General features: G+C 43.6%; 1 protein-coding gene across 1 annotated transcript; it reads left to right on the top strand.

Annotated features, from left to right (window-relative positions):
- The first annotated feature begins 573 nt into the window (after nt 1-573).
- Nucleotides 574-13489, top strand: LOC134439595 (arrestin domain-containing protein 3-like). Its single transcript, XM_063189498.1, has 6 exons — nt 574-1105; nt 3490-3550; nt 5601-5748; nt 8072-8168; nt 9201-9457; nt 11876-13489. Exons 1-6 carry the CDS (start codon nt 850-852, stop codon nt 12521-12523), a joined length of 1467 nt encoding a protein of 488 aa, XP_063045568.1. The 5' UTR covers nt 574-849; the 3' UTR covers nt 12524-13489.
- The last annotated feature ends 374 nt before the right edge of the window (nt 13490-13863 follow it).

Below are 13863 nucleotides of genomic sequence, written 5' to 3'. Positions count from 1 at the left end.
GACACACAAAAAAAATAAAGGGGTGCTGGCCAGGGGCCACCTAAAATAAAGAACCAAACCAAAGCAGCTCCTCACGCTGCACTGTAATATGATAGTCCACTGTCTATCTATAGATTAAAGATGCGCCAATGCGCCCCCATCACATCGGCTGCTTAAGCACCATCGGCCTCGGTGAAAATACCCTGAAAGGCAGATTACCAGTCCAGCCCCGGACAGTGTTGTGCAGAGCAATGTGGAGTTGCATGCTCAAGGGCACTCCATGCATTGATGATGAGGGTGATGGGCAGTGCAAAAATTGCCCTGTCAAAATGCTGAAAACATGTCATGTCATAATGCCACAGTATCAGGTGGCAGCTGGGTCTGCTCCCCCTCACCATTATATCTACCCAAAGGCGCCTCAACTTTCGGGAGGCGGGCGCTTCCCTAACCCAGTAGTGAATACTGCAGGCCCGCAGAGGTCAAACCACTGTTTGATTCCATGCGGAGGCATTCCTCCCTCTATAACTAGCACTGTAACTGCATAGTGGTGTCGTTCCCAAATCCTCTCTTGCCTGTGCTGTGACGTAACGTATAGGCTGCCTCCCTGTATGCTGCAGCGTGAACGTGATTGCCACGGTCGGCCGCTCTGAGAAGCTTCCTTGAGAGGGGGTTGTACTTGGCAGAGTGCAATTTCATGTGCTGCCTTGGGGGGCAGAAACGTCAGCGAGAGGGGCACCGTGTAGGCTGCGAAGTGCACACCCTCTCCTTCCCTGGTCGCATACTGGAGTAACTAGCGACGGACGACAGCAGTCAGGGGAGTGGAACGGGTGTTATGTTCGTTTGGGACGTTCCTCCTCTCGCAGCCTGACAATGCCAGGGACTATACACGATTTCTCGGTGAGCTACGATGCAGCGAACGAGGCCAACACTTTCACCTGCGGGGACCTCGTGAAAGGACGCGTGGCTCTGCAGCTAGGAAAGGAAGCCAAGATAGAGTATCTTTTCGTTAAAGTCACTGGAGACGCAGACGTCCGCTGGACCGAACGGCACGGCGATGACAACCGAACGTATTCCGCGCACGAGAGATATTTCAAGTTGAAGCAGATGTTAATATCAGAAGAGGCTGGTAAGGGGGGTCAAACATTGTTCTGTTGCAGGAAACCGCGCTCAGAAAGTCGTGCTTGTATTTCTCTGGACGTAGGCATTGCAGCAGGGATTCCTACTTGAGGCGCTTGGAAGAGTTGTAGGCTATCGCTGCTTCCCTGGTAACCTGGGACCAACGCTGAAAACAAGGGCCATTAACTGTCCCATCATCTCTCCTTGTTATGGAGTTATAAATACCAAGTTAAATTTGTCCGGTATGGTTACAAGTCGACGCCCATGTGTCCTAACGGGAACAGTTGTTGAAGTAGGAGTACCGCATGGCGTGCGTAATATGACCGCCGAGCGTTGACAGCAGAGCCATCTAATAACAGAGTTGCGCAAACCGGGGACCAGGAAGTCGGTTGGTGATGTGATTCGCGTAGATTAAAATGTTTCTTAACAGTAAACTTATGTTCGTTGGAAACTAACACAGAACCATCACATACCAAACAAAGATTAAGTACAAACAAATTACATTACCTTTACCACATTTTCTGTGTTCTACCGCCACCTCCTGGAACTAAGTAACTTCTAATAGAACTAAAGTCAATGGGGATTTCCATGTTAACGCTCCGTGAGGCTCCATGAGAGCCGCCATTGCTGTGGAAAGATTGGTCCATAGAGGTCTATGGGAGTGGCGTAACTCTGATATTAGATGGCTCTGGTTGACACCGTTACCACGGATGTGCTGCGCGTTCCGCAGAATCCATATAAATACAGCGAGTTTGCGTGACATGACAGAAATAAGCCAGATATTTCCCAGTCAAAGACAGCTGATTTGACAGAGTTTCAGCGTCCCTCTTACGCGCACTTTCTTAATAGGTATGCAGTGTGTCCTGACAGATTATTTACATGCCAAACAATACTTCACATTGTTATTACACAATTCTCCAATAATAACAAATGCAACTTTAGTGGTAGTTAATGAGTCCACTCCACAGATGCGCACAACACACCCAGTTGTTTTATTCCAGAAACTTGAGTGTGAGTTCTGGTTCAGTATGTGCTGGTCTGCAGGAGGAGTCCAGCCCTGCATACCTTTCCCTTCTCAGACAGCATTGGCAGATCCCTCTAAAATGATATCCCGTTGCATAGTCCCGTTGCTACTCATCTTTCCTCCCGCAAAACGAATTCTGCCAAATGTTTTTTTCTCCCTCTAAAGGTCATATCTACAGAGCTACTGTGCAGTACATAGCGTATGGTCTGGTGTTTATAGGCCTATTGCTCCTGACTTTCATGGTTCATGTGATCCTTGGAATTCTGGGAATTTCAGGAACTCATAACAGTGGGTAATGGACCTAACAATACATTTATTGTTGGACTGCATCCCACTGTGTGACTGTACAATGGAAAACAGTAACATGTGTTAATTCAACACTGAATGAGTAGAACCAAGACTCATAACCAACAGTGGTAAATATGACTCTCTAGATGTGGAGTCAATCACACTGCAAAATGATTACATTAAATGTTGGTGTTATCAATATGTTGTTGAAATCATGTTGCCTCTCAGAGCTACCCTTAAACAAAATAAGAATGTCATCAATACATCTAGTGAACAGTTTTGTGTTTTCAACAAATGCATTTCTTTCACTGTTGAACACATATTCATCTTCCCAGAATCCCAAGTATATGTATGCATATTCAGGGCCGAAATTGGTTCCCCTGCTGGTCCCTTTGCATTGCCTATAAAGTTGGTATTGGAACAGAAAACTCTATGTTCTATTTTACGCAGTCAGCAGCCTTGTCTGGGTGCGCTGATAAAGGAGAGTATAGTACTGGTTAAGTTTCTGGTTACTTCTCTATTTCTTGGTTACTTCATCTTTGGTCAGTTCCGTTGTGATGTAATAAATTGCTATTTCAGTCAAGGCCTAGGTGGATTGCCACATGTAGGTTGGCAACAGCTGAAGCCAACGTATCTTTTCATGGTATTGAAATGGGAAAAGTTGTCTGAGTAGCGTAATCCATGTTCAGTAAGATTAAGATCAAGTAAGATTTCCAGAAAATGTAAACATGGAAAATGGAACCATTCGATGTAATAATCTCAAGACAGTTTCAGGTCTCTTGAGAGACTTCGCCCTGAGAGAATACACAGTAAAGAATGCAGTGTTCCTTCAACTCTTTGAATGGTTTAATTAAAATGTGGAGATTAACACTGTTTTAGAGCATATAGATAAAAACTAGAGTTTAATTGAACACTTTATTTGAACACCAAATGGGACCATATTCTTAGTATTGAATTAGCACTGCATGCTTTGCTGTGTAATATACTTTGTACATTTAATGTACTATATTCATCACATGTTATCTTTGGCTTCTCAATAAGTTGCTCAAAAAGTTACACTGTATTTGTTTTATGCTAAACAGAGAACACAACGGTGGTTCCAGGGACGCATGTGTATCCATTTTCCCTCAAAATTCCAGAAGGGTAAGGACATGAGATCAGTGCATAACAGAATTCCTAATTCTGTTGATGTGACTTTGTAGAGTTTGAGTGGTTTTCCTCCTGCATTTGTAGGTGACAAACAAATGGTTTAGCATACATCAGTAAGTAAGTAAAGTACTGGTTGGAAACAGAGAGGTCTGTCACAGTTGTTTGCCTTATTATGACAGACATAGCGAAGAGTGTGAGTGTGAGAGTGAGAATGTAAGAGAGAAAGTGAGAGCGAGAGAGATGGCCCAGAAGGTGGAACCTGGGTGTCCATGAGCATGCAAGCCCATGCAAGACGGATGCCAGGGGGCAGCCGTGGCTCAGTGGTTAGAGCACTGGGTTGGCAACCCAAGGGTTCCCGGTTCAATGCCCGACCGGACCACGGCTGAAGTGCCCTTGAGCAAGGCACCTAACCCCACACTGCTCCCCGGGCGCCGCTCAGCAGGCAGCCCACTGCTACGGACTAGTGTATGTACTTCAATGTGATTCACTAGTCCAAATGGGATAAAGTGCAGAGAAAGAATTTCCCCTAGGGGACCAAAATTGGCTCCAATTGACTCCGATTGGCATTACTTCTTAGGGTGCTGGGGAGCTTCACTGGAACACAGTTTCCTGAACCCCTCCTCCCGAATCACAACCCCACCCCCACTTCAAAAACATCAACATTTCCTCAGTGGAAGGGTGTGTTCCAGTTCTGCAGTTTGATAATCTATAATGTAAACACAATACTGTACAATGGAAGTGACGTCGCACACCACCTGATTATACGCTATCCAATGGCCTGTCTTCTGAAAACATGTCAATTGATCTTGGGGGTCCAGTGGCCCAGTGCACTAAGCTCCCAACATGTAGCATAAAACACACTATTACATTCATCGTGTCTAATTGTTAATTCAAGTCTTTCGTTAAAGTTTTAAAGTTTTCTTAACGTTTTATCCTTTACCTGACGTGTTTTGATGGTGTAACTTCCGTCTTTATCAGAGGGCCACGTGGATGTTGATATGTGATGTGCTTTTAAAATCAGATGATGTTGTGGAAGTGTGACTTCCTTGTCAATATTGACTGGTCGGTCACATCTCCTGCTGCAAATCAGCAACAGCAGACCACTGCAGAAGGGAAAATTGTGTTATGGACTGGGACCATGCACAAATCCTACAGCAAGAGAACAACATGATACCACTGTTGGATTAAAGGAGTATGCCACTATTTTGGAGCTTAATACAGTTAAAATCGTTGACTGGGTTTATAAAGGTGGTAAAGTGTTTTATTTTTCATGCTAAGCGTTGTCTTGCTTTAAGACAAGTTAAAAGAGGGAATATGTCGCTAAGCTAGTGAAAGTCAATGGATCCGTGTAGCATTGTAGCATGCTACACGGATCCATTGACTTTCACTAGCTTAGCGACATGCTCCCTCTTTTAACTTGTGAAAAATAAGACACTTTACCACCTTTATAAACCCTGTCCAACGATTTTAACTGTATTAAGCCCCATAATAGTGGCATACCAGTTTAAGGGGCCAATAGGAATCAGAAAGCCCAGCCCAAAAGCCATGAACAGGGATGAGGATGCATCCTGGAGCACCATCATAATGGGATGGGACAACTCAAACAGCGGACGGTGTGACCCATCTGGCAGTATTGACAGGAAGATAACACATCCACAACATCAGCTGATTTTAAAAGTACGTCACAAATCAACATCCCTGTGATCCTCTGATAAATAATGAAGTTACGCCGTCAATAAAGGATAAAACGTTTATGTGTCTGAAACAAAACGAAAAACTAAAGGCCCCCATATATAGGCTTGCATGCCTATGGGGACTCAGGTTCAAGTCCAGTCTGGGAATTTTTCTCAGAACAACCCCATCTCTCTCTTCCACTTTCTCCCTGTTATACTCTCCACTGTCCTATCAGCAATTGAGGTGAAAGTTGAGGTGGAAGTGAGCCTATTTCCCCAAGTGGTAGCGTTTTCTCTTGGAGTAATTCACCATAGACACCTACGTATGTGGTTGTGACTCGTCTTCACTCCAGTTTGTGTTCACCTCACAGGCATTTCCCATCAGCCTTTGAGGGTCACCATGGCAACATTAGGTATAAGCTGGAGGCAAAGATGAAGCGACCTTGGAAGATGACAAAGAGAGCCTCGGCCAGGTTAAACTTCGCCACCAAGCTGGATGGAGACGCGGCTCAGCTGATGGTGAGTGATGCTCTGCAATGCTTGCCCATTTGGAAAGTGATGAGCAGCAGGGGTACAAAATAGGCGATTCTACCAAATTCTTGCACATTTCTGTCCCGGAACTGAAAAGACACTTTAAAAAGCAGTTATGAAGGAAAATGGTTAAGGATATAAAAAAATTAAAGCAAAGAACTTGAAGAAGTTGGCCATCAGAGAGAGTGATGTTCTGGCAGCAGAGCAGGGGTAAATATGAGTATCACTGGGGATGGGAGGTGTAGGTGAGAAACAGGACAAATAACAGTAAGTAATACATAATATACAGTTATTAACTGGAAAGATATCAAGTGGACGTTACTATATTGGCTGGATCTGATAATTTAGGAGGTAAATGTGCCCCCCCCCCTCTTTTGTGAGATATTGAATTAAATTTCAATCAATTACATATTGTGAAGTCATCACAAGGCCACAATCACAAGTGAGGACGGGATTTACGATAATGGAATGAACCTCTGGAGAAGGGCCCTTTAGGGCTGCAGGTAAAAAGCCTTGACAGGAAGTGGCCTTACTTCCTGTCCTTTCCTTCCGGTCCTTTCCTGTGGACTCTGGCCCCATGACACAACACTTGACGTCATTGATTATTGATGTCTTTATTTAATATTTTGCAAAAACACATTTCAAAGGCCATTCTCCCATTTGCAATCCAGATAATGACTGCCAAAAGTTGCTACATTGTGTGCTGAGAACACAGTGGGGGAAATATTGTTTTTCTGCATGGAGCCGGGAGTGAGGAAAGGACGGGAGAAAGTAATTTGACTTGCACCCATGGCACTGGCAGTAGTGGTGTCAACAATGATCGATTCGGCAATGCAATCCAGACGATCCAGAATCGATCCGGCAAGTTCCAGAATCGATCCGGCAATTTTTTAAAGTTTCAATTAGTTCCATGAATATTTCAGGAGCAAATGAATGTTAAATTAAATAAAAGCACTTCAAAACATTGCAAGACTGATACAGACTGATACAGAAAACAGCCAATACATTGTTGCTCAGTATCTGACTACTTGTATTGCCTCATCATGACTGATTAAACATTGGCTTTGCTTTCAGTAGAAATGTAATGCATTGCAATGCATTGTAGAATTGAATCGGATCGGATCGCATAGAATCGAATCGCTACCTCCCGAATCGTGATCGAATCGGATCGTGAGGGCAGTACCGATCCACACCACTAACTGGCAGTACCACATGGATGCCATTTTAGTAAGCTGACTGGTAACACTTTAGAATAACAGTCCCTTAGAAATGTTATTGACACTCTATTAACAATTTTTAATGAACTAATTATTAATAAAGTATTTACAAATGTTTGTAATATTAATAAAGTATTTACAAATGTTTGCTGCACAGCGAAGTGGGAATCTGCTCCCCCAGGACAAGTTTGATGTGTTGTTGCCTGCCTGACACGTCCTTATCTAGTGGCTCTATCTCGTTTGCTCTTTGGAGGACAAACTTCCTGGACTGTCACGGCTGTACTGTGGCTGCTGTGTTAACATAGTATTTCTTACTCATTTACAAACATTTGTAAATGTTTCATTGATAATTAGTTCATTATTTACAATGCTTTTTAAGACTGTTATTCTAAAATGTATCCAGCTGACTGAACAATCCACCCCATCCATCTGTCCTGGCATAAGTTGAGTGGCGTTACATGGATTTTTGTTGTGTCATCTTATGCACCCCCCTCCCCCCTCCCCAATGACTTGCGGCCTGCTGTAATCATCTTAGTAAAATGGGGCCCATAGAAGAGTTGTTCCATAGAAGAGTTGTTACTTCCCCATTGCCCATGTGTTTCCGTCCAAAAAGCCCACTTGCTCTCAAGGGTCCTTGATTGCAGTTTTGAGTTTCCTTGGTGAGTTGACAGACCTGTGGCTGAATGGTTGTCACTGAGATATGCTGAGCATGGGAACTGTCACCATACACTGTCCCCACAGGCTCTGTTGTCATGGCTAGGTCATAGGTTAAATGCACAAGTTAAGTGTCATTGTGTGTACTATGTGTGTGTGTGCTGTGTGACCAGAATGGGAATCAAATACAGTATATTAGTGTGATTTTTCAATTAAATATACAGTATACCGTGTAAAATATCAAAATGTTGTGTTTTTTATTTTCCTGTTTATGTCAATTGGTTCATGCCTGCAGACATGTTACTTCAAATGGCTACTTACTATGTATCCCAGTGTACAACAATATACGGCATGTTTACTGTATGTCTTTGTGGGTGATTTTTGTTTTGTTTTTTTACCCTGAATCGTTCCTGAATTTCCTTTTCCTTCCTTATTTGCAGTCACCCCAGTTTGGAGAGAGAGATAAGAAGATGAACATATTTACATCCGGCAGCCTGTCTTTTAAAGCGCACATCGAGAAGACCGGATTCGTGCCAGGTGATTAAATGCAGTTTATTACACAATTTTGTATGATATGCAATTTGTTGTGGCGAGACATGTCAAAAGTTACATAGCACGTGACCTGAGGAAGGCCGACAGGCCAAAATGTTGTCACAATAGGCTTGTTCGTGACGAAGCAGTGCTGCTTTTGCTAAGCAGCGAGCATGCGCACTTTGCCAGTTTGATGCATCAAACTGGCAAAGTGCGCATGCTCGCTGCTTAGCAAAAACAGCACTGCTTGGTCACGAACGAGCCTATTAGGTTTGTTCAAGACAGCGTTTTTTCGGCCAGGCAGCCAATTTGCTAGGCAGCGAGCATGCTCACTGTGTCCGCGTGAAGCATCCTGGTTAGAATTTCCGTTCACGACACAGCATAAGGGAGTGACCTCTGCGCCACAGTCATGTCACATGGCGTTAAACCAAGTTTTGCTTAGCCGCTGCGCATTACCATAAGGGTAACTGCTTTGGCATGGGACCTCCTCCATGCCGTCGGTAATCTATGGTGATTGGCATTCATCAATCTGACGTGAATTGCAGGTGTAGCCCACATGCTTGTGAGGCAGTTCACCCGCTGCTCCAAGTAGGAAGCAGCGTTTTTTATTTTCTTGGGAAATCACGTTAGAAAAAACTGTCCAACTTGTTTGCCAAGCATTCAACCGCACCTTTATTAGACTAAGCAGATCTCGTGTTGATCAAGCATTTTTATGCTTGGTTGCGTCCGTGCCTTTAAAAACTTGTTAATTTAACTCGAGAGAGTGTGGCACTTCTCTCCTCCTGCAAAAGTTACATAGCTGCCTGAAACCTACCTGTATGCATGTCAATGTACATGTACTATATGTGCACAGTACATGTTGCTGTGTTAATTCAACACATACAGTCAAGTTTAACACTAAGTGTTGAGTAAAATCTATGTGTTGAATTACCACTGATTTTACCGTGTATATAAAAAATAATGAATTATACACTGTACATTTTATATAATATATTTATTTTTGTATATATTCCATCTTCATTTCTTGGTTTTCCTCAGGTGAAATGCTGGTCATTCAGGCGGAGATCGAAAACTCCTCATCCCGTAATCTCAAGCCCAAGTACAAGCTCGACAAGAAAGTCACTTACTCAGCACACTCGTCAACCAAAATAGAGCGAAGCACCATCTTCAAAGAGGAGGGCGCTCCGATCCCATCCAAAGACCACCAAACCGTGACCCAGGAGCTGAGAATCCCTACCTCCATTCCCCCCAGCATCCTCTTCTGCAAGATCCTGAGAGTCGAATACAAACTGAAGGTATGGAAAGGGGGCAGCGGTAGCCTAGTGTCTTGGTTAGGGGGTACGTCTTGGGATCATAAGGTCGTAGGCTCAAAGCCCTCTCTTACCAACAGGCAGAATGTGTGTTGGTTGTCTCCCTCCACCTTCAGCGAGGTCTGCAGTGTCCTTGAGCACCACCACATGGCTCTATCGCTCGACTACCTAAATAACTGCAAGTGTTTCGGGTAAAAGTGCAGCTAACTGTCCTGCCTTTACAAAGGCGAAGTGCAGTAACATATTTTGTCAAAATTGAGTTTAGACTGAAAAGGGTCGTCCTCACACGTCTTTTATCTTGTGATGAAACCTATGGTCCCAATGTGTCCCGTTTTAGAGACATTGCTTTGTCAAAATTGGAGTAACTACAATATCCAACCTAATGCCAAAGCTTTAAAGACCTTTTTCACCGCTTTAATGTTGGTGTAGTTACTGCACTTTGCCTTTGTCAGTATACTGCCTTATAAAGGCAAAGTGTAGTAACTATGTTTTGTCCATGACTCGACCTTCATCAGGGCAAAGTCAAACTGAAGGTGCTCAAACAATCTTTTTTCCACAGTGGTCAGTGCCCACTTAGACTCTATTTGACAATGAACGGCAGTAACCGGGAACCTTTTTTAGGAAAATGGAATGTGGCAACGATTCTGAAGTTACACATTTCTGAACTACTGAAACAAATTTGTATATATATTATACAGTGCCCTCCATAATTATTGGCACCCCTGGTTGAGATGTGTTTTTTAGCTTCCAATTATTTTATTTTTTTTCTAAATAATATGGGACCTTAATGGAAAAAAAGAGAAAAATCCAACCTTCAATACAAGTGCATTTATTCTGTGGGGAAAAAATCCCACATAAAGAAATAATTATTTGACATCAAATAATGTGTGTCACAATTATTAGCACCCCTGGTGTTAATATTTTGTACAACCCCCTTTTGCCAACAAAACAGCTCCTAATCTTCTCCTACAATGTTTCACAACATGGGAAAAGACAGAAAGAGGGATCTTCAGCCATTCCTCTTTGCAGAATCTCTCCTCTTCAGCTCACCCCACAGGTTCTCAATGGGGTTGAGGTCAGGGGACTGAGATGGCCATGGGAGGAGCTTGATTTTGTGTCTGGTGAACCATTTCTGTGTAGATTTGGCCATATGTTTAGGGTCATTGTCTTGCTGAAAGACCCAGTGACGACCCAGCTTCAGCTTTCGGGCAGAGGGCAACAGATTTTGATTTAAAATGTCCTGGTATTTCAAAGCATTCATGATGCCATGCACCCTAACAAGGTTCCCAGGGCCTTTGGAAGCGAAACAGCCCCACAGCATCACTGACCCACCCTCATACTTCACAATGGGTATTAGGTGCTTTTCAGCATGCGCATTTTTCGTGGTACGCCAGACCCACTTAGAGTGTTTGTTGCCAAAAAGCTCAATCTTGGTCTCATCTGACCAAAGCACACGGTCCCAGTTGAAGCCCCAATACCGCTTGGCGAACTCCAGACGCTTGCGTTTATGATTGTGAGTGAGGAAAGGTTTTCTCCGTGCATGCCTCCCAAACAGCTTGTTGGCATGTAGACAGCGCCTGATGGTTGATTTGGAGACTTTGTGACCCCAGGATGCTACCATTTGTTGTAATTCTGTAACAGTGAGCTTTGGAGATCTTTTGATTTCTCTTACCATCCTCCTCACTGTGCGTGGTGGCAAAATAAACTTGGGTCCTCGTCCAGGCTTGTTTACCACTGTTCCAGTTGTTTTGAACTTCTTAATTATTCCTCTCACAGTGGATATGGGCAGCTGCAGTTGAGTGGCAATCTTCTTGTAGCCTCTGCCTGACCTGTGAAGGTCGACGCACATCTGCCTCACTTGTATGCTGTGTTCCTTTGTCTTTCCCATGTTTAAGAGTGGATAAGAGAAATGGCCTCGGTGTCACGTCATATTTATACCCCAGGGAAACAGGAAGTGATGAATTACTAATTAAATGTTCCTACATACTCTGGTAAACTTTGTAAACTACTGTAGAAATGACAGAAATGCTTCAATTATATTTATTTCCTGGGAATTGTTAAGGGTGCCAATAATTGTGGAACAGGTGATTTAATGAAAAATAATTATTTTTTAGTCAGGGATTTTTTTATTTTCTTACAATTCATTTGAGTTGAAGGCTACATTTTCCTACAATTTTCAGTGTGACAGTATTCTTCTGCAATAAACACTGAATTTATTTTAAGGCTTTTAACACATCTCAACCAGGGGTGCCAATAATTATGGAGGGCACTGTATATATTTCAAAGGTTGAAAAAACTACTCATTGTTTTAAAGCAGTGCCTGTCTTGCAAGTGCCTGTCTTGTCCCTCTGGTACGACATGAATGCCCATTTGAGCTTAAACTCTTTCTGCCTCTCCTTCCAGGTCTACATCGATGTTCCCTATGGCTCTGACCCCGAGATCAAGTTCCCCGTGATTGTCCTAGCACACAGGTGTGGCCCAAGGGTGTCTGGAGGAGCCCTTGGCCCTATCAATAACCCCCAGTGGGGAAACCACCATCCAGGCCATTTGCGCCCACCTCTAAACCCGGCGGGGTACCCCGTCCCCCCTGCCCCGGCAGTGCACCCTCCTCCTGGCACACTCCCAGCACTGCATCCGCCCCGTTTCCACATGCCGGCAGCGTATCCACATCCCATCGCTCCTCAAATACCCCAACTAGTGCCCCCACAACTGAATGCGGCCCACCAGCAGCCACCCCCACAGTACGACCAGGTGACGGATGGTCAAGTGCCGCCAACCGCCCCTCCACTGTACCCTTCGCTACCCACGTCCGACTTCCTCTCCGCTCCAAGCGCTCCGCCATACGCCATGGGAGCTGGTGCGGATTTTCTGTCCAACGCGCAGCAGTACCCACCAGCACCTGCCATGCCCTCGTTCTTGTCCTCCCCTGGCTACGACCCTCCTAGCTACGACATGGTGTTCCCCAACGCCTCTGCGCCGCTGAACCCTCAGAACCCTCCGAACCCTCAGACCTTCCCAGATCCTGCTAAAATGACTAACCCTTCATCGTAGCTATAGCTAAGCTAAGCTAAGCTAAGCCATGGCCTGTTTTCCAAGTGCCTGAAGTCACACACAAGAGAAGAGAGAGAGATAGTCACAGTAGTCAGTGTGAAAGCATCAATAATGTGGTCGGTGTCCCATTTTTCGTCAGTCTAATGTATATGAAACACTTTTTTCCAAAGAAACTCTTAACTCTGTGTGTGCTACCGCAATCAAACTTCATCTCACTGGAGTTACAGAGCATGTGCAGTGTGAAAAGTCCGGGAAAAAATAGTGGTGAACTGGGCTATATTAAAGTAATACTATGAAGACAGACACTGGCTTTGATTGTATATTAAAGTTCCAGTGGCCTTTTTTTATAATTAATTTCCATTTGGTAGTACTGTTACAGTAGACTGAATTCATGCACAATAGGTACCACCCAAGTACCTTTTGGACAACATGTCTTCCATCGTCCACTGGATACTGATGGACGCGCCTCATATCAACAAACCTCAAGCTGCATGCCCTATGACGTAGACTTCATTTAAATGTGTACGTGTATATCCTGTGTCCTATGTCCGTAATATATATCCGCACTTTTTGTGTGCACTTTATGCAAAACCAAGTGGTGCAATCATGGCTGCTAACAGCTGCCCTATATCATTTTTTTTATAAAGTAACTATTTTGCAGTAATACATTTTGAGGGATATAGCTGCGCTCCTGAAGAACACAGTGAACTGATAAAGGGTTAAAACAGGTCACATTGTCTCGCTCCTTTAAATTGCAGGAACATTCTTTTAAGATATTTCTAGTTTTGTAGCAAACCATTAATAAAAAAAATGTATAGGAATAACACATGTACCTGCCACTAGTGTAACCTAAGCAAGCAGTTTCATAAATGCAGTAGACCACAAACTTAACTTGCCATTTATTATGCTGTTTCTTAGGTGAGATTTTATTTGCTAAAGAAAAATAAAGGCGAATTAAATCGTGAACCGGTGGTTTTCATTCGTAGCTTTATTGGTGGCTTCTCTGTCATGGCGTTTGAATAGCCTATAAACAGTACAGAATGTGCAAGCAAGGGTAGTGAAGGGATGGAATCAAAGTATTGAGAAAACAAAATTGGATTCATCCACACAACCATTCGCAGCTCCATATTTGTTCCTTACTGCTGTAAAGTTAAATATGGTGTCATAATTGCTCATTATTTCATGAACTTAATTTGTTTCCTCATAAGTAGCCTATAACCTTGTTAGTAGGCTGATTTTTTTATAGAATTACTATAGCTCTCAAATCAGTAAGTTTGGTCATTGTAGGTCAAAATGACTGCAGTGCTGTGGATTGGTTATGTTCTACTTACCAGTGCATG

This window comes from Engraulis encrasicolus, chromosome 23, assembly GCF_034702125.1.
Source record: "Engraulis encrasicolus isolate BLACKSEA-1 chromosome 23, IST_EnEncr_1.0, whole genome shotgun sequence".
In the NCBI taxonomy this organism is placed as follows: Eukaryota; Metazoa; Chordata; class Actinopteri; order Clupeiformes; family Engraulidae; genus Engraulis; species Engraulis encrasicolus.
Note: the sequence above shows the minus strand (reverse complement) of the source record. Positions and strands in the feature narration are given on the sequence as shown.